Genomic DNA, 20,540 nt, shown 5'->3' on the forward strand with positions numbered 1-20,540 from the left:
ATGCCATCCACAGCACTAACAATGGTCATGGCTGGTATGACCAAGGTTGGGTGAGGATTTTAATCAGAACTGTGGAAGTGTCGTCATACTTAGTGCTGTCAGGAGGTGACGTGGAGGAGTGACACGTCATTCATGCAAGAAGGTGAAAGGTCAGAGGAGCTGAAGCAGAGCCGTGGCAAAATGACGGCACCCAGTGTCCATTATGGTTAAAAATTAATGCGTAAGCTAGGACTCTGAAGTTGTGGGATTTGGTTTCTCAACTGCCACCGGCCTGTGAAGGGACTCTTTCCACGGTCTCAGCAGAATGAGGAAGTCTTATTTCATTTTCTTTAAGAGCTTTTTTATTTCTTTCTTTTCCTCATTAGAGACACCAACAGCAAAAGAACAAAGGATATTTAATTAGATTAATGCAGTCATCTGTTGATATAAACACAGATGTCATATTCTTGTTCTTTTTGATGCTGTTTTATATAATTGCTAAAATCTGCATCAAAACAACTCAAAATTTTAATCACCCAATTCCACAACAGGTTTGATTAACATCAAGGACCCAGGACGCTTTGTGACACTTTTACTACATCACATTCTTCTTCAAAATGCATTTATGGAAAAAGACTAATTTACAATTGTTAATGAAACGTTTTGTAATCATGAGATGAGTCAGTTCAAGTTGTGAAATCTAGATAATCATAATTAGGTATAACTGCATAAAAAAACAGCCACTATGATCAAGAAATAAATGAATATACTTATTACACATGCCCTGAAGTTCTTGATCAAGTTATGTGGCTGCCTCTGGTTTGCGTGCTCTGACATTTTTTTTCTAAACCCCGGTTGTCTGTTTTCTGTTTGATGTAATCAGAGGACCAGCTGTTTTAGATGTGGGAGCGTTGTCCTATTTTCAGGTTTCATAAAGCTATGTAACCTATAAACCTATTACTTTGCAATAAATAAATAAAAACATAAACTCAGTCTCAGTATCGTCCATCCATCCATTCGCTTCCGCTTATCCTTTTCAGGGTCGCTGGAGCCTATCCCAGCTGTCATAGGGCGAGAGGCGGGATACACCCTAATTTACATTAGTTTTACCCTTTTCTGTGTATATTTCCAGATTGTGTGGAATACATACAGCCTTTCCAACACCAAAGCAGTTTACATGTAATTGTTTCTCAACACAATGTTCTTAGATTTTTAGATGACTTTGGGAAAACTTACAACAGACAAATTAGAAAAGATTTTAAATTTTAAGGAACTTTGCTGCCAGCTTCCTGTTGCAAAACCAGTTGTTTGTTTCCATTTCTTTAGCAAAAACGCCAAAGATAAAAAGCTCCAAACGGTTTTTTTTTGTCAGAGTTTTGATCTTTGCAGCTTTTTGTCTCCTCCTCCCTGCTCTCTCTGTGTGTTTTGTTTTGTTTTGTTTTGTTTTGTTTCCTCTGATCCTTGGTTGGACTCATCACACAAGATTGAAACATGTGGGAAACATATAAGTACACTTATATTTGTTTCCTAGATTTCAGTTTGACAGATATTGATTATCTAATAAACTGCAGCTATGACTATGAGGAGGAATCTATGATAAGAGTGAAGTGGTGATATTTGGATCTATTTCCATTATGATTTTCTTGTCCTTTGGGACAAGCTGGAAGAGGTGGCTGGAGAAGCAGGTCTGCAGATCCGGTCCTGGATAAGAGGAAGAAGATGAAGCGATTAAAATAGAGGAAACGTCTAGCTTGTAATCAGCAGTCAGTAGTCAAAGGAGCTTGCAGACGTTTGCTTGAAGACGTTTCACCTCTCATCCGAGAAGCTTCTTCAGTTCTAAGGTCAAATGGTGGGGAGTCCCAGATTTAAACCTACCGGTAGTGGGAGTTTCCCCCCACAGAGGGACAAAAGGACCCCCTGATGATCCTCTAATCGCCTGAGCCAAGGTGTGAAACTGGTTGTGGGTCCCAATCAGCCAGAGTTTCAGGTGAGTTCATTGTGAAACCTGGCCCCACCTTATCATGCGAATTCCTGAGATCAGATGGCCCAGGATGTGAGTGGGCGTTAAGGCGTCTGGGAAGGGATCTCAAAACTGGATTATAGATGGCAGAGAGTTGGTGTCGTAAACCACCGCCTCTGTTCAAAGATGGTCGCTCACAGTGGACATAGATGGCTTCTTTCTCTCCTCTTTCAAACCATCTGTCCTCTCTGTCCAAAATGTGAACATTGGCATCATCGAAAGAGTGACCTTTATCCTTAAGATGCAGATGGACTGCTGAGTCTTGTCCTGTGGAGGTGAATTCACAATGAACTCACCCGAACTCAAAACTGGATTATAGATGACATATTCAGCAGTCAGTGCAAATGTCTGCAGCTCTGATGGTATGGGAATACATTTAGTGTCCATGGCATAAGAAATGTGCCCATCTGAAAAGGCAGCATCAACACTGAAAGGTATCCTCCCATCCAGATGACATCTTTTCTCAGGGTGCCTCCAGAGGAACCTTGGAGTCATTTTTGACCAGGACATGTCCTTCAATGCACATATTAAACAAATATGTAAGACTGCTTTCTTCCATTTGCACAACATCTCTAAAGTTAGAAATATCCTGTCTCAGAGTGATGCTGAAAAACTAGTTCATGCATTTATTACTTCCAGGCTGGACGACTGTAATTCATTATTATCAGGATGTCCTAAAAACTCACTGAAAAGCCTTCAGCTAATCCAAAATGCTGCAGCAAGAGTCCTGACAGGGACTAGAAAGAGAGAGCAGATTTCTCCTGTTTTGACTTCCCTTCATTGGCTTCCTGTTAAATCCAGAATTCAAAATCCTGCTCCTCACATACAAGGTCTTAAATAATCAGGCCCCATCTTATCTTAATGACCTTGTAGTACCATATCACCCTATTAGAGCACTTCGCTCTCGCTCTGCAGGCCTACTTGTTGTTCCTAGAGTATTTAAAAGTAGAATGGGAGGCAGAGCCTTCAGTTTTCAGGCCCCTCTTCTGTGGAACCAGCTTCCAGTTTGGATTCAGGAGACAGACACTATCTCTACTTTTAAGATTAGGCTTCAAACTTTCCTTTTTGCTAAAGCATATAGTTAGGGCTGGACCAGGTGACCCTGAATCCTCCCTTAGTTATGCTGCAATAGACATAGGCTGCTGGGGGATTCCCATGATGCATTGAGTTTTTCCTTTCCAGTCACCTTTCTCACTCACTATGAGTTAATAGTTCTCTCTGCATTGAACACATTTTAATGAACAAATGAGCAGGGTGTTGCCTGCTCATTTGTTTTCTTGCATGTATTGGTTTTTTGTTTTTTCCCAACAAGTGCCTTTAGTAAAAATTTCTTATATTAAAAGAAGATGGAAATGGCCTCATCTCATTGTACATAGCAACTTGCATTTGAAGTATGTGTGAAGTAAAATAATTTATTTGAAAATAATAAAGCATACCTCAAACATGCATTGTGAAAAATGTCAAAACCTTTTTGTTGTTTTTATTTATAGCCTGTACCACATTTAATGGCAAATGTTGATCCAAACTGCATTAGAAACAGGCTTATTTACAATATAACAAAACAGTTTCAAAATACACAAAAACTAGTTGTATTAACTAATCATTGCTAAAAACAAAAATCATTTGGTGGTCATTAAAATGTGTTCAGTGTTTGCAAATTGAGGATGATTAATTTCATAAATCGAAAAACTACCAAAAACTCCATATGGGAAGACAAAGCAGCACCACCATATATGCCTAATTTTTCAGACCAGAAAATTGGATTTTATCGTCGTTTTGGATTGGAGGCAAAGCTGGTGTGGCCATGAGAATCAAACTAGCAGTGATGGGCAAAGAGAGACTTTGTGAAACAACGAAACATTTAAAGCTGAAGTTGTATCCAGGTTTCCCAAATATCTGAAATCAATTTCCACAGTGACACCTACTGGCCAGTTTTGCTGTGTGAAACAATGACACACACAAGTTAAGTCAAAGTCAAAGTAAACTTTATTGTCATCTCTGCTGTATCCAGTGCAGCATACAGAGAGACGAGATGACGAGCCTCCGGTTACATCAGTGCAAAACAAGCTAGATATAAAAAAGAGAAGAAAATAATAAATATACGCTTAAGAGTTACAATTAGAATTTTCAGTTTACACAGGTGTGGTTTTTAAGCGTTGCATATTGCATATTCTGACCAATTACAACAGTCCATTTCACACTGGTCAATTCCTTTTTAAATCTGAACACGTCATGGTGCAGAAGTGGCTCATCGGAGGATAAAGAAGCCTCCCCTCACTTTATTTGTCATTTCTGGTGCCGCGGATGCTGTAACTTGTGACGGGATGACGTCTGACTCAGTCTGAGTTTCAGGTTTTGATTTCACCTACCTTTGTTTGTGAGATGTTTACAACACATGTGTCAGTGAGAATTAAAAAAGGAGGTGTATGTGAAGGTTAATGTGTCTTTTCTTGTATTGTCTTTAGGCTTTCACACTTTTTTCCAACAGTTTCTGGCTCAAGATGAAAATATTTTATATTTTCTGTTGAAAGTCGAGAAAAAGAGAATAGATAGGATAAAGAGCTGAAAATGATTTCCTGCTTTATTTTGCTCTTTGAAAGCACAGCAGGTTTCTATTACAGTAACTTAATGAATGAATGAATGAATCGCTCTCTCCGCTGATCTGAGTTCGTTCCGCTCACCCAGCAGTTCGCTTCTTTTTCTCATTTGTACTAATTTGTGTAATTAAGTGGGCGGAAAGTCCACACTAGTTTTCACAACACGGCAAAAATGATAACGACACAGTTATTTACCCTTATGCATGCGCGTGTGCAAACAGTTGAGATGGTATTAAAACGTGAATTCAGTCATTCATGTCAAGGTAAGTCATCTGCTGAAAGCGTGGCTAAACGCACCAAAATCTGCGTTTAGCACCACGTCGCCACACGGTCACGTGATGCGGGTGTTTGACTCACACTTGGAAGTAGTGTTTAGAAACATCGGCGCTTAAGTAGCTCGACACACTGCAGAAACGTCAGCATCGAGTGTCTCATCCCAACGTACTATTGCAAAAAATAAATAAATACATAATAAAATAACCGCAGAAGTCGTTTCAACCAACAGACGTTTGGCATTTCATCAAGCAAGAGGTACGTTATTGATTTATTGTCTTTACAATACTCTTTTGTATTTATAAAGAGAAATCCATTGCAACGTGTCATTAAAGTCATACCCTTGTCTTCTAGATTCCTGTGTGACAGAAATGGCAAATCCAGCCAATTTAACCTATAACTTCAGCTATGACGATTACTACGAGGATGAAATCTGTGATAAGAGTGGAGTGGTGATATTTGGATCCTTTGCCATTCCGATTTTCTCTGTTGTGATCATACTGAGCCTGGTCGGAAACATTCTTGTCCTCATAATCCTGGCTTTGTATGAAAATCTTAAATCTCTGACCAACATTTTCATCCTCAACTTGGCCATCTCTGACCTCGTCTTCACCGTCGGTCTTCCCTTCTGGGCCATTTACCACGTCCAGGGATGGGTGTTTTCTGAAATTCTCTGCAAAGTTGTGACTTTTATCTTCTTCACTGGGTTTTACAGCAGCATTCTCTTCCTGACCATCATGACCATCTACAGATACCTGGCTGTGGTCCATCCTGAGTCTGACCTCAGCACACCGAAACACTCCATCAGGGTGTTTCTGTCTGTTCTGATTTGGATAATCAGCACTGGAGCAGCCATGCCCTCCCTCCTCTTCAGCTCAATCACCAAGGTTTACCACAAAAATAATTACTCACAGGGCTGTGAATATATTGATCCACTGTGGGAAACTGTTGGTGTCATCCAACAGAATGGTTTCTTCCTAGTTGCTTTTGCAGTCATGACTTTTTGCTTCATAATAATTGTGAGAATCACAAGAACAAGATCTCTCACGAGCAACAAAGCAGTCAAATTAGTCTTCTGCAGAGTTGCTCTATTCTTCAGTGCCTGGGTGCCGTACAATGTTGTAATCTTTTTGAGGGCCTTGCCTGCTCATGTGGTCCCGTCATTAGTTGAATGTGAAGCAAGCACCCAGCTTGACTATGCATTCTACGCTTGCAGGCTGATTGCTTTCTCCCACTGTTGCCTGAACCCCATCTGTTATGCATTTGTTGATGTGAAGTTTAGGAGTCATTTAAAGTTATTGCAGGTTAGAATGGAAAACCTCATATCACGTAGAACAATGTACTAGCTACTCAGTTCATTTTCTTGCATACGTTAATTGCCCTGTTAATTGTTTTTCTCTCCCAGTGTGCCTTTAGTAAAATTTCATATCTCATATCAAATTTATCTAATAAAAAAAAAAAATAGGAACTGCTCCATGTGTCATATGTTGCACCCGGCAATCAATTTCAAGGCTTTTATCGTGTGTGTGTGTGTCACACAGTGTGAAGTAATTATTTGACCCTGTGTTGTTTTTATGATGTGGGGTTTATTAGTAAACTTAGTTATTGCATTTTGTATCCTTGTGTTTTGTTTCTTAGTGAAATTTCCAACTCATATCTCCCCAGTTAAGACAATGAGGTGCAGTTGCCCAGAAACTTTTTATATGACTGACGGTCATGTAGAAACATCTTTTCTGTAAAAAACAAAAAACAAAAACCTTTTGAATAGACATTATATAAAGTGAAAAACAATAATCTGCTGGCATACCATGAAAAGCACACAACAATTGGACAGAAAGGGACATGAATCGCTGTGTGACAGGCAGGAGATTGGACCCAAATGCTGGACTCATGGACAATGAAGGAGTGAACTAAAGAAGGCAGCTTTATTGAGGCTGCAAAAACTCAGGGGATGTAGTAGCAGCTTTGAAACTGAATCTCAGGCCATGACGGGACTAAAATACACAGTGGGGTGATCAAACAGGACACAGAAAGGAAACACAGCTGGGATTAATTGCACAGGATGAGACAAGGGAAGCAACACAGAATACAGACACGTACCTTCAAAGTAAAACAGGAAGCACACCAACAGAACTTACAGACTCAGAGACCCGATACTGACACAGTACACAGGGAACACAAGGACAGGGATAACTTCAGTGCAGGCACAGAGACACAGACACTAAACAGAGGGAGCACAGAAACCAGAAGAGAAGTAATAGCAATTCCGAATAAGAATTTATCCATAACATAAGAGACTCTTAATCCAAACAAAAACACTGACTCAACAGACTCAGGACCATGACACAAAGTTAGGTTGAGTCAACATTAGCTTTTCATTTGGTATTGTTATAATTTGTGATCTCATACTAATTTACCATGAAACAGTTTACGTTATTTCATGTTTAACCAATATAATTCTTTATTTTAATCATATTTTTTTTTATCATATATATATATACATAATATATTCTGTTATTATATCTGCTAAACCACTATCCACAAATATCTGTATTTTCTCAGTATTACAAAATTGTAAGACCATGGCCAAAATATCCTTTAGCTTGATGAGCTGAATCTCAGAGTCTAGAAAAAGTCAATATACTAGCACTGAAGTGGAAGTGATCTCAGCACTTTGTGGAGTCAAGTATGCATCCCTTTCTCAGGTCCAGGAAGTCTGTGGTATACAGTTAACCTTTGAAAGGTGATGCATCTCAAGATTTGCAGACTTCCTGTTCGAAAGAGTGTGGGAAAAAAAAAAAAAGAGCCTTAAAAAGACTGTTGTTGTTGTAGCACTGCAGTTATTTTACTGTATTTTCATCCACAGAAAAAATAAATACATTTGCCACATCATCACACAGAACATTTTTTGATATCCGAAAAATACTTTTCATTTTCACCATAGAGAGGTAAAGCATTCAGCACATTTACTTCTTGTCCCTGAAAATAAACTGGCATCCAACCTATTGGTGACACATGGAAGAAATAAAGTGATTCTACATATTTTTGTGTGAGACAGACAATACGTGTGTCGGTTCAGACTCTAGAAATGTAGGAACACGTGAATGTAACCATCAAATGTTTACATATACCTTAGTTTGTTCTTTTGTTTGCTTTTACAGACATAATTTTATTACAAGTGTACATCGCTGAGGCAGCTCATCAAAACGTCAAAAGGTAAATTAAAATGAGTGTGATGAAGCCGAGGGTTAGAGTTAGTCCTGAAATCCTGTGTAGGTCAGTCAATTATATCTATGACTTTAGAATAATAAATAAAATTACACAGATTTCCCTCAAATGATATCTAACTTTCCAGAAATATTCATTGATACACACAAAAAACACAGAGTTTAGTAGCGTGTTTAACTAATGCATTAGACTACCAGTCATAAAAACAAGAAAACACAAATATTTTAGAAATCTGTAGCAAAAAAACTTGTTTAAAACTGAAAACTGTAAATAACAAACTTTTTAAACCCAAATCTGAGCCTGATCATTGGACTTCTCTTAGAAATCAGAAACGATTCAAAAACTATTTCTTTTCCTGTTTAGACTTAGACACCAATTTAAGGTAAGGCCATAACCTGGTGAGCTGAGGTGTAATGCGAAGAATGATTAGGTATGTCTCTGAAGCACATGTATATGACTATATCCACTCACTTGATGAAGTTGGAGCTTGTTGGTTTCCCCCGCCACACACACACCCACATACATACATGGCATAACATGGCGACTAGCAAGTAGTTAGATATTTATATGTACTGTTTCGTTTTATCAGTAAAAAGGATTTGACAAATACACAAAACAGATCTACTGTTACAAAACTGAGAGCTTTTGTTCACTAAAACAGTAAAGGACTTTTAATTTGAAAATGAATATGAAGAAATACAAAGGGGCAGATATAATCATCACCTCAAGACATCTGGTGAGTGGGTCCATAGTGTAATGTTTAGCTCACTTAACTAACAAGTGAACGATCCACGGTTTGAGAATGGAAGGTGCAGCTGTTGTAGTTTTGTGGTGATGCTATAACCTAATAATAAAGCAAATAATATAATTAAACAAATATCAAGATTCCATCCATCCATCCTGGAGCCCTGAATTGGGTTCATTTTTCTTATGAGAGAAAATGAGTAAACCCAAAGTATACATTTTCAAAATGTATTAATATAAAGGTTCAAGCTAATAACAGCACCGTGCTCCTCCTTTGTTCAGCATGCCAAAAGGAAAAAGAGCACCGTACCCAAGCAGTAAACACTTTTATTATGAGACACAGAAACAGAATAGTAATATGAATGGTTAAAAGTCACGGTTCAGACTTGGCTTCTCCCCTTATTTGGAGCTGCGTCCGGCCCTTGGGTCATCTTAAATCTCCTGGAGCGGACATCTCCCTGTAATCAGAACAAAAACGACTCCTCCCTACTTTTGCAGTTTCTATGGAGATGTTTTCCTCTTGGCTGGCCTTTACCAAACACCTTAAATATCCTGTACCTTGCTGTGCCATCTACAGCGCAGCGCAGGAAGCATCCCCCAAACATTCCTAAGGCGGGGGCTTGTGTTGTATGGGTGTGGCATTTTGTTTCAAGACTCTATTCTATAATACATATTTGTGTAATAAAAGATAGAATATTAATGTGTGATTAAAAAAGATGTGTCAATTATGGAATATAAAATAATGAGATATATAAGCATCAAAGATTAAAAAAAAAATAGATAAAAATATAGAAACAGATAACTATTCATCCTTAAATTAGTATCATCAATTAACCTAATCCCACGCATGTCTCAGACTCTGGGAAGAAGCCACAGTTGAAGCTTATAAAGTTGGGGAAACCTGCAGTCTGCTGAGACTGAATAAGTCTCTTGAATGAGTAACAAAACATTTCTCCCACTAAAAACACTAATGTTTTCTCTGCAACACAATAAAATAACCTATTTTGCTGAAAAAAATATTCACTTTTATTGTTAAAATGACACGCACACCACCTGCAATGTTGTTGTTGCTGCAGAGCTCATTTGTCGTGCTCAAAGGTGACACCTGGTGGAAGTTGAGCAGAAACAAGACATTTTAAAATCAAATGGTAACCCTTGAGGCTAGCTTACATGATTTTTTTTTAAGTGATTATTTTGCAAGAAGCATGTCTTGCATGTAAAGTATAATTAATTATCAATAATGCCAAAGTGAAAGAACATGATAAACATACAGAAATGTAAAAAAGGATAATATAGAAAACAGGAAAGCTTTGTTGCACTCAAGGGACACGTGAAGTTTGAATATACTGTTGGAGCTCTGACAGGAGATTTGTTGCAACTTGTTATAGATTAAATATTAGATAGTAAGTCAAAATAATAGGAAATTTTGTGTGCGTGGCTGTCGCTAAAATAACTGTTTTAATGGGAAAATTACCAACATCTTGTTATGCTATCACAAAGAGGGACAAACTCTGAAGGGCCTACAGAACTGGGATGGTGATCATGAAGGACAATGAGAACCTTCTCACAGAACTTTGGTCTAAAAGGAACTTTTGCCTGATTCGAGGAAGACTGACTCATCATTTACAATTCAAGCAGTGGTTGCACTAAAGTCTAACAGTACAGTCAAAGTCCATTTCAAATATTCACAGTAGCCTTAAAGGTTATAGTCGAGACCCTGGAATGCTTTAATATAGTTTTAAAAATATGAACAGCAGATCAGTATCGGTTTCATGTTTATTTAGTCCTAACTTAGCTTTCATCTCCCCACATACTGAATAATGAGATGCTGTGACGGGTTTTATTGTTGTTGTTTTGAATGTGTATATGTATGAATCCGGGTTGATATGATTTGACTGATTTGTGTATGGCTTGGTGAACAGAAGACAATTTTCCATTGATGTGGAAACCACAACCACAGACTGATGAACTACTTGGGAGTGATTATAAGGAAAACAAGAACCCTTAACAACTAAAATGAAAAAGAAAAGTATATAATATCAGGATTAAATGTCAACAGTGGGATTTTTGGTTTTCATCATTTTCCGTTGTTAAGATGCTCACAAGATGTGATACAAAGCTCTCTAAGGTTAAAAATTAGAAAAATGTTTGAGCATCTTCTTCAGACTCGTTGAAAGTTTCATTTGAGTAAGTATTTCCGATAGATGCTTTAAAGAAACTGGGTGAAAAGATTCCATAATTATGGGGTTTGGGAGATCACAGTTGAAGGGGCTGTTTTTCACTGTATCGAAGAGAACCTTAGGGTTTCTTTTTCCTACTGCAGGTTGTTTAGAGAAATAAGTGGCTCTTGCATCTTTCACTATGTCGTTAAAGGTAGATAATAGTTCTTTCAAGTGGAGCTTATAAACTTATCAAGCTTATCAAGTTTTGTGGCTTTCCACTGGTGCTCAGTTTTACAGCAAATTAACCTAAAGCTGCGGATAGCTTCTGTGAACGAGGTAGGGATTTAACAGTGCCACCTTTCCTGATTTCAAAACTTTTTAGACATTGTGAATTGAAGGAGGCCACATGCTGTTCCATATCATCAGTTTCAGGTAGATTATTATCAAATAATTCCAAATTCTTCCACCACAGAGTCAGTAATTAGTCGTAAATGCTTCACATGAACAAAGGGCACACAGGAAATAGAAATATATTTTTATTTTCCTTCTTTTTCTTCAGATCACAGATAAAGTAGAGATCAAATAAAAGACGTTTATGATCGCTTATAAAAATGTCCTCACGACAGACTGGTCTGATATCCAGAGCCGGTGACAGAATCAGATGATTCTGTGAATCTGATTCTGTCACTAAATTAAATTTAATAATATTTATTCTATCATAAACTGTCATTGACGTGGAAATTAAAATCTCCTAGCAGCAGGATTCTTTCCAGCTTGATGGTGGACAATAAAAAGTCCCCAAACTCCACAAAGAAAATCCCAGCTAATCCAAGTGGTCTATAGATTAATATCAGATAGAAAAGGTTAGTGCTATTTGTCTTCTTCATCTGAATATCAAATTAGTTAAAAGAAGGGGTCTTCACTAGATGACATGTTTAAGGAGTTTCTAGCTATAACAGCCAGCCCACCTCTATGTCCTGAAAGTCACGGTGTGGTTAGACAAACACTTATAACTCAAGTATTAATAAATGGTGTAAAGAGGAAGTGGAGCACTCACTCACAAGTTTCATCCACATGAAACTACAGCATGTGCTGCAAACTGAAACCTTTGTTTATGTCTATGGTCTATTTGATGACTCACTCAGTTAAACTCTGCCAAGATACAGAGATGCATTTATCAACTGCTTAGAAAATGATTAAACTTGCTGTAACTTCCTGTTCTTAGAGCCGTACTAATGCTCTTCTAGCAGCTACAATGTATATCTTCATCTGGACACATTTAAATAAATGTAAAAACATATTCATACTTTGTGTCAAACCTAATTTTAATGTTATCGATACAAAACAGTGTCTGTAAACATAATCTTGAAATGGACTTTTGAACTGTCAGGTTTCTTAAGAAGTGAGTCGTAACTCCTGCTTAGTAAATGTTTGACTTCTTATGTGCTGAATAGATGTCAAGTCCTCGTTTCACAGCTGGAGACTTTAATTTTTAGTAAAGATAAGTTACACCCAGTGGATGCTTTATTAGACTCCTTGCTGTCTTAATTCTTTGTGAAACATACTGAACAAGGTGCGTGTAACAGAGACTTTGGTTCATATTAACATCATAGCCTCACACAGTTGCTACACATTTGTCGTGATCTAAATCTCCCATTTCATCACATCCCCCAAAAAATAAATGAGTAAAATTTGAATTACAAGTTTGCAGCTCTCAGTATATTTAGATATCAATCTAAACATTTGTGAATGTTTTTTCTGTAACTGTAAATTTAAAACACAAGTGTGTGAACTGAAAGTGAAATTTTAAAAATAAAGTTCACTTTTTCCACACATTCTCACATTTACAACATTTTTACCTTCACAAAGGTTCTCTAGTGGATCTAGATTTCTGTTTAAAAGACACTATAACTGCATAAAAGTATTGCCAGGAATAACACAAATCATGGCACTGCATCTGGCTATCTTGAAAATTAAATATTAATCGCAACTAAATTATTTAGAGAAAAAATATTAATGGCTTTTTCAGGCAGAGGTTTGATTGTGACACTCTGTGACAGTATTTAGCTCTGTATTTGTAGCATATATGAGAAAACGAGGTCACTTCTGTTTGTAAGAGAACTGCAGGTTGTGACATCAACTCAAACAGACATGGAAAGTCGCAGCATCAACAACAATGGTATGTTGTGTCATCGCAGCTCATAGCTTCACCTCGAAACACTGCAGCAGGTTGTGGCATCACCCTAAAGAGCAATGGGATCATCCCCAAACATAATGGCACCAATTTAAACACCCGTGGTATCATCTACAAATGCAGCGGCATGACCTCCACATGCATCACCCACAAAATATCGAGGATGTCATATCCAAAGTCAGCAATGCCAAGGGATGTCACCCCCAAACACCGAGGCGAACACCGAGGCATGTTGTAGCATTTGAAGGCACCATCTCAAGTCACAGCTCAGTGTTCATTATGATCTCGACACACCCTTTCCAAAGAAATTCGACTGCACAATAATCACTTTTTATTGACCACTATTATGCTTCCACATCACAAACAAAATGCAATCTGTGTGTTTTTCTGCCCTTTGTTCATGTTTTACCACATCATGAAAAATACCTTTAGACCAGCGGTCCCCAACCCCCGGGCCTCGGACCGGTACCGGTCCGTGAGTCGTTTGGTACCGGGCCGCGAGAGTTGAGGCTCAGGTGTGAAATGTCTGGTTTTCAGGGTTTTTATCGGTTTTCAGCGTTATTTTGTTATCGTTTTTATCGTTTACTCGGTTTTCCTGGGTCTTTTCACGTGTGTTATGAATAAATTTTCTTTTTTTCGGTACCGGTACTAGTTTTATTTTGTTGTATTAATCCACGACACCTTAAAGGCCGGTCCGTGAAAATATTGTCGGGGATAAACTGGTCCGTGGCGCAAAAAAGGTTGGAGACCGCTGCTTTAGATGGGTTATGATTTAAAGCACTGCTGTATTCCTGAAAATGCTTCGGTGTATGTTTGGGTCGTTATAAAGGAAATTTCATGCCAAACATTTTTTGATGTTTCTTTTTGTTTGTTCTTTCTTCTTGTGGATTAACTTTAAACTGGACGGCTGCTTGATCTGAGGTGTGGATCGAGAAGCTTCATGTACCTCAGATTGAAACCTATATGGTCCTGTCTTTGTTCATGATTAACTATGAGTCACACTGATAATCATAATCTGGCTGACTCACATCTACAATGACAATATTTACATAGATCAGATCCTTCATAATTTTCTGATTGGTTGTAGTACAATAGCACAATATATATGGACTCTAGACCAGTAGGGTCCACTAAAGACAATGGCACTGAATAACGTCAATCCAAAGCCTTACACATAACAGCATATCTGCTCACTGAGCCAGATTAATTGAACTAGTGATATGGATGTTGACACACACAGAGGAAGTAAGAGACTAGGAAAATAATCCAGGATATGTCTTTCATTTCACAAGTGAAGGGAAATGTGTTTTGGTTATCACAATGTTCCAGCTTCCTCAATTACAGCTGTAGCACCGCCCACTAACACACATTGCAACAACTGTAACTGTCCTGGAGGGTGGACTCATTTCTTCTGAGACATTTGCAGGGTTTCTTCTATTTCTCTTAGAGGGACTTTCAAAGAGGAGATATTTTTCTTTGTCAACTCAGATGTTCAGGTTTATTTTGATTCTCTTAGCTTTCTGATTCACATTATTAGATGTGGTGTACAAACATTTACTTTAAGGTAAGAAACTGTTCTTATTCAGTTGTTTTTGGCAGTCTGTGTTTAATATTTGCCAGAGAAATGTTGAAATCCTTTTCAAGTTTAATGGATAAAACTTAGAGCTCTCTAAAACGGCTTTCCCCCCCTAATAGTTTTCCTAGAGAAATCCACATACACCTCATGCTGGCTCTGTCCACCAAAACTGCATTTGTAATCAAACAGTAGTAAAAAGGCGAAAAAGTTTTAACCTAACATTTATGTCCAGCAATGTGTCGGCTGCTCAATACTCGCAAATCTATGAATGACAATGAAATTATACTCTCAAGCATCTTTAAAGCAAACATTTTCAGTGTAATCTGCCACTAGAAGTCTACATGCTGGAAGTATATGAATACTTGCAGAAGTAAATAAATATTTAGAGTGCCAATGGATGATCTGGGTATCACTGTGATATTTATTTGACAGATGTGGATGTGGATTCTGATTAGTCTTAACATCATCTCAAAGCTGCATGGGTATTCAGGGGGTTACTTCCCAGAAGCATGTGACTCAATGTTACCCGATCATAATGGTGCAGCTCCTCAAACCACAAAACCCCCCTTCATGGTTGAATATGTGCCCGGCAGCTATCCTGGAGAGCCTGTTACAGGTACAGGGAACGCTGTAGTTTTTATTTTGTTAAATTTGTTTATCACAGCAATGTCTGGTGTAATTATAATTTACATTTTTTTTAACAAGTTATTACAATCTCTCTTCATTCTCTTTTTCCCAAATCTTTGCTCGGATGAATTTTTGAAACAATTTTCAAGTTTTGCTCAAGAGCGAGGAATCCACATATTTTAGAGGGTTTATGTTAGAGGCTCGAGAGGTTGCAGATGAAACACATCTTACTGGAAGATTTGTTCTACTTGAGCCTGGAAAGACTCAACTCCTGACATGCGGTGTTTTGGAAGTAAGTAGTTGGAATTTGATTTATTGTTTTCATTTTTGTAAATCTGAAGCTCTCTTATGTTTTGCCACTCTTCTCAGGATTCAGCTGTTAGTCACACACTTAATCTCAAAAAAACTTTGATCCGAGTTAACTGGACTGCGACAGAAGCAGAGCAGGACATCATGTTCAGGTGACTTTAAAATTTCTGATATTCTATGGCTGACGTCCACGGTGAAAATCGAACCTGACCTGCTTCAGATTTCTGTAATATTACAATGCAACAGAAAATGAATTATATCAGCATTCATTCCCTTCTAACATATTTCAGAGCAACATTTCTTCAGCAAAATGTAAAATTCTGGGAAAATGTGAATATCATCTTACCTCAGCGCACTACTACTACAACTACTACACCGGAAACAGCTACTACACCGGAAACAACTACTACACCGGAAACAGCTACTACACCGGAAACAGCTACTACACCGGGAACAACTACTACACCGGGAACAGCTACTACACCGGAAACAACTACTACACCAGAAACAGCTACTACACCGGAAACAACTACTACACCAAGCACCACAAAGGGCAACACCAACATAGAAGAAGTAAGAACCCACAGGTGGATTTGATTTTGTGACACTGTACACAAAGTGACTCATTAACCTTGCAAGAGCTTTTTTTGACAACGCTGCTCCCTGTTTCTGATTTACTTTCAGCGAGCAGGTATTGCACTGATGTGTTTTGATTGTGTTTTGGTGGCAGAGTTGAAAGTAAGTAGCATATTTAACGATACTCAAGACACGCACTAAATGCTATTCAGCCCCACCTTAAAAGAACAAAAAGAAATGTAATTGTGTTCTACTTCATGTCTTGTTAGGTAATATCCAATATAGGCAAAGTCTTACTGGCCAGTGAGGCTGTTTTTCATCATATAAATAAGGTAAGAGCTGGGGGCCTTTGGTGCTCACAGTGTTTTATTTTCTTCTTGTCCTGCATCTTTGTATTGCTTCCAAGAATTCTTTGAGTATGTAGTTAGTTTGAAAGCCGGGGGTTCACGGGGTGCTGGAACTTACCCCTGCTTTCATAGGGTAAAATATGGATTTTCAGGGCTTTCAAGGCTGTCTAACTTATTATATGCACTGTTGTTTTTATTTAAATTTTGTAGGTGTGTAAGGTAGCAGGCAACGTCCTCTGTGTGGCTGTTGAAATCTCATCCCTGATCTTGTTTAGTATCGGTGATTCCTTCACGGTGAGCAACAACTGGTGGTGTAAAACACGTCTCAATAACAACATCTGTTTCATTTTTCCCACATGTATTTTTAATGTGTGTGTTTATGTATTTTTAGGTCATCTTCTTTGCTCTTGTGTGTGTGATGATAGTGATTAATTTCACTGGAATAGTAATTTTGTCTCTGGGGATTAGAAGTGGTCCTGAAAGGTACGTTTAACTTCACTTTGCATGTGCAAGCATATCAACTGACATTTGTGCAAAATGTTTATTTCATTTTTCACGTTCTCTTCAAGAAGGAAGATTTGTGAATACGCTGCCAATGTTTGTTTTGTTATCCATAATATATTTACAAGTAAGAAAATTCTTATACTTGTAAATTTAAGAGTATTAACTTTACACCTTCAAAAAAAGAGTTTGGACTTTTTTGTGGAAGTAGTTGCCACTGCCTTTACATTGCTCTGATATTATTTCCATGTTTGTTTTGGGCCAGTTGCTGTCATATTTCTTGGTGTTATGGAGAATGAGTACGGAAATAACGTGAGGGACTCTTGGCTTCTGAAAGTGATGATTGCTTTCACAGTATGGGATTTCCTGAATGTAATCTGGATTGTCATTTTGAGCAGTGAAAAACGAGGTGAATGCCTTGTGCCTGTCTGAATATAAGAATCTGCATCAGATACAGCATCAAATCTAATGAGGAATAATAATATTCGTATTTTTCTGTTACAGGCCATTTAGGAATGAGCGAGAGAAACAAGCAGCAAGTTCATGTCTGTTTTTCTCATTTCCAGAGGAGACTCAGAGATGTTGTTGTTAATATTGTGTCAGTAATCCTCTTCACTGGAGCCATTTCTTTTTCTATAGCCATCATTGTTGGTATATTTACTTGTCAGAAACAATAGTTTTGTGGTTTGTTTGAATCACAATCAGATTTCTCTTATAGTTTATATATAGTATGGTTACATCACACTGATCATATCACACTGTTTACCTGCTGCTTCCTCATTTAATGCAAGTAATGCTTGAGGGTCTTATTTATTGTATCTCGTAATTTTTCAATACACCAGGCAGACTACACTGACTGCATATTGCTTTAGCACACTACAGGGGCGATTCTAGGATCAGAGCTTTGGGGGTGCTGAGCACCCAGAGAGCTGCTCAGCCAGGCAAGATAAACTTTACTCATCACAGTGAGACTTCTTCCCCGTCTCTGTCAGTCCCTGCATCCCCAAATGTCTCCAGTTGTCCCGAGTTCTCTCTGACTGTCTCCTTGGTGCATTTAAACCCCTGTTCCTCCCTGTCCTCGTCGACTGTTGTCTTCGTCTCTGTTATCAGTCATCATAATTTTACCATCTCTGTGCAAGTCTGCAAATTTCTTTATAAAATCATGAAATTCTTAAATTCATCAAGTCTCTCTGTGCCTGGGTCCTCGTCACAAAACATGACATCACTGTTTTGTACATTTTAACTCAATTTAATCCCACATTTGTAAAAGAAAAGCAAAACACTTTTTTGAAATGTCTGTAACAAGTCTGATAACGGTTATTTAAATGCTGCAAAAGAAGAATGGATTGGAATAAAAAAATATATATATCCTAACCTTAATTACTGGGGAGAATAATGAATGATGCTCACAGTGAGCAAAAGGTAAACTGAGTGTATTTTCTGGACAGAGATTCACTTTTAATGTGTGTGTATCATATAATACAGATACATAAAAAAAATACATTCCAAAAATAGACGAGTCCTTAAAATATTTTTATATTTTTAGTAGTGTGTCAGACAAACAGCAAAAAAAAAGAAAAAAAAAGTAAATCTTTGGGCTAAAAACGGCCCTGGCACACTATATAGCTTGTTTTTCATTTTCAAGAGAAGTTTTCCTAACGTAGGTTAAATTAATTCTCATCAAAGTTGAGCACTACTTCGAGGATGAAGTTAGACCACCTGTGTATTGCCATTTCAAAGCCTTGCCGTGTCTTGGAGGCATTTTCTTGCAGTCAGAATAAGAAAAAAAAGCCTAATGAAAAGCCACACAGAACAGACATTATTCGGCAGTATATATTTAACAGTGGAGAGAGAAGACAATTTCACATACCCGGGGCTTGACATCACACAGGACCTGTCACACAAACACTCTGAAGATGCTCAAGAACTTCTACTCACCATCCAGAGCCAAAGTGACCTTCCCAACACTGCATATCACATCACTGTACATGCACTCAATAACAAAATAATGTATTTCAATAATTTTTTTTACTGTTCACTGTAAATCTGCACACTGCTGATTTGCAAACCTTTTTAATTTCCATATTTAATTTGAGGTCATTCTTGTATTTTTAATGGTCGAGAATTGCACAGCAGTAAGCGTTTCACTGCATGTTTTACTGTGTATGATTGACAGATTTCAAGGAGGGGTCGGGTGTATCCTTCGTGGTCCACCATATCCCAGAATTCATAGCGCAGCTCAGCCAATTCCAGTTTCCAACAATGGCGGCAGCTACTTAGTTTTAATATTACTCTGTCTGGATCACAAAAAAAACCTCTTACGATATTTTCAGGCCAGAATGTAGCTGTGTAAACTTCAAATAAATGCTCTTTTCATCAAGACCACTTGAGGAAGTGGAAGTGGAGCACTCACTCACAAGTTTCGTCCCCATGAAACTACAGCATGAGCTGCAAACTGATGTCTCATGATTCAGCAGTAAAATGGCTTTTATTTTGTGGTATTTCACTTTGAGTTCAAAACAATAAACCCACTGCTGTGTAAAAGGTAGCCTTTGTTTATGTCTATGGTCTATTTGGTGACTCACTCAGTTAAACTCTGCCAAGACACAGAGATGCATTTATCAACTGCTTAGAAAATGATTAAACTTGCTGTAACTTCCTGTTCTTAGAGCCGTACTAATGCTCTTCTAGCAGCTACAATGTATATCTTCATCTGGACACATTTAAATAAAAGTAAAGAAATATTCATACTTTGTGTCAAACCTAATTTTAATGTTATCGATACAGAACAGTGTCTGTAAACATAATCTTGAAATGGACTTTTGAACTGTCAGGTTTCTTAAGAAGTGAGTCGTAACTCCTGCTTAGTAAATGTTTGACTTCTTATGTGCTGAATAGATGTCAAGTCCTCGTTTCACAGTTGGAGACTTTAATTTTTAGTAAAGATAAGTTACACCCAGTGGATGCTTTATTAGAGTTCCTGCTGTCTTAATTCTTTGTGATTTTGGTCCATATTAACATCATAGCCTCACGCAGTTGCTACACATTTATCATGATCTAAATTTCATTTCATCACATCCCCCCAAAAATTTAATTTGAATTACGGTATATTTGTGTAGATATCAATCTAAACATTTGTGGATGTTTTTTCTGTAGCTGTAAATTTAAAACACAAGTGTGTGAAGATGAAAACTGAAAGTTCACTTTTCCCCCCCCCACACATTCTTGCATTTAGAACATTTTTACCTTCAAAGTCCTGGACTGGATCAGGATTTGGTAACTGTGGAGGCAATCTGAGTACTGTAAACAAGTTTGAGGTTAACTGAACTTTGTTACATGGTGTGTTGTGTTTTTTAATGCAGGTGGCTACATTGTGGTCATAAACAGTTACAACACTCAGGTAGACT

The 20,540-nt window shown here is 37.8% G+C and overlaps 2 protein-coding genes across 2 annotated transcripts; both read left to right on the plus strand.

Annotated features, from left to right (window-relative positions):
* Positions 1 to 4,203: 4,203 nt before the first annotated feature.
* Positions 4,204 to 6,859, plus strand: LOC120747350 (chemokine XC receptor 1-like). Its single transcript, XM_040053151.1, has 2 exons — positions 4,204 to 5,127; positions 5,224 to 6,859. Exon 2 carries the CDS (start codon positions 5,241 to 5,243, stop codon positions 6,213 to 6,215), a length of 975 nt encoding a protein of 324 aa, XP_039909085.1. The 5' UTR covers positions 4,204 to 5,127; positions 5,224 to 5,240; the 3' UTR covers positions 6,216 to 6,859.
* Positions 6,860 to 14,459: 7,600 nt separating this feature from the next.
* LOC120747317 (probable GPI-anchored adhesin-like protein PGA18) lies at positions 14,460 to 18,199 on the plus strand. Its single transcript, XM_040053099.1, has 12 exons — positions 14,460 to 14,761; positions 15,206 to 15,389; positions 15,550 to 15,692; positions 15,770 to 15,861; positions 16,000 to 16,282; positions 16,394 to 16,447; positions 16,555 to 16,617; positions 16,843 to 16,926; positions 17,024 to 17,115; positions 17,202 to 17,260; positions 17,399 to 17,542; positions 17,638 to 18,199. Exons 1-12 carry the CDS (start codon positions 14,735 to 14,737, stop codon positions 17,808 to 17,810), a joined length of 1,398 nt encoding a protein of 465 aa, XP_039909033.1. The 5' UTR covers positions 14,460 to 14,734; the 3' UTR covers positions 17,811 to 18,199.
* The last annotated feature ends 2,341 nt before the right edge of the window (positions 18,200 to 20,540 follow it).

The sequence above is a fragment of the Simochromis diagramma genome, unplaced genomic scaffold (genome assembly GCF_900408965.1).
Source record: "Simochromis diagramma unplaced genomic scaffold, fSimDia1.1 OVJJ01000419.1, whole genome shotgun sequence".
Classification (NCBI taxonomy): domain Eukaryota; kingdom Metazoa; phylum Chordata; class Actinopteri; order Cichliformes; family Cichlidae; genus Simochromis; species Simochromis diagramma.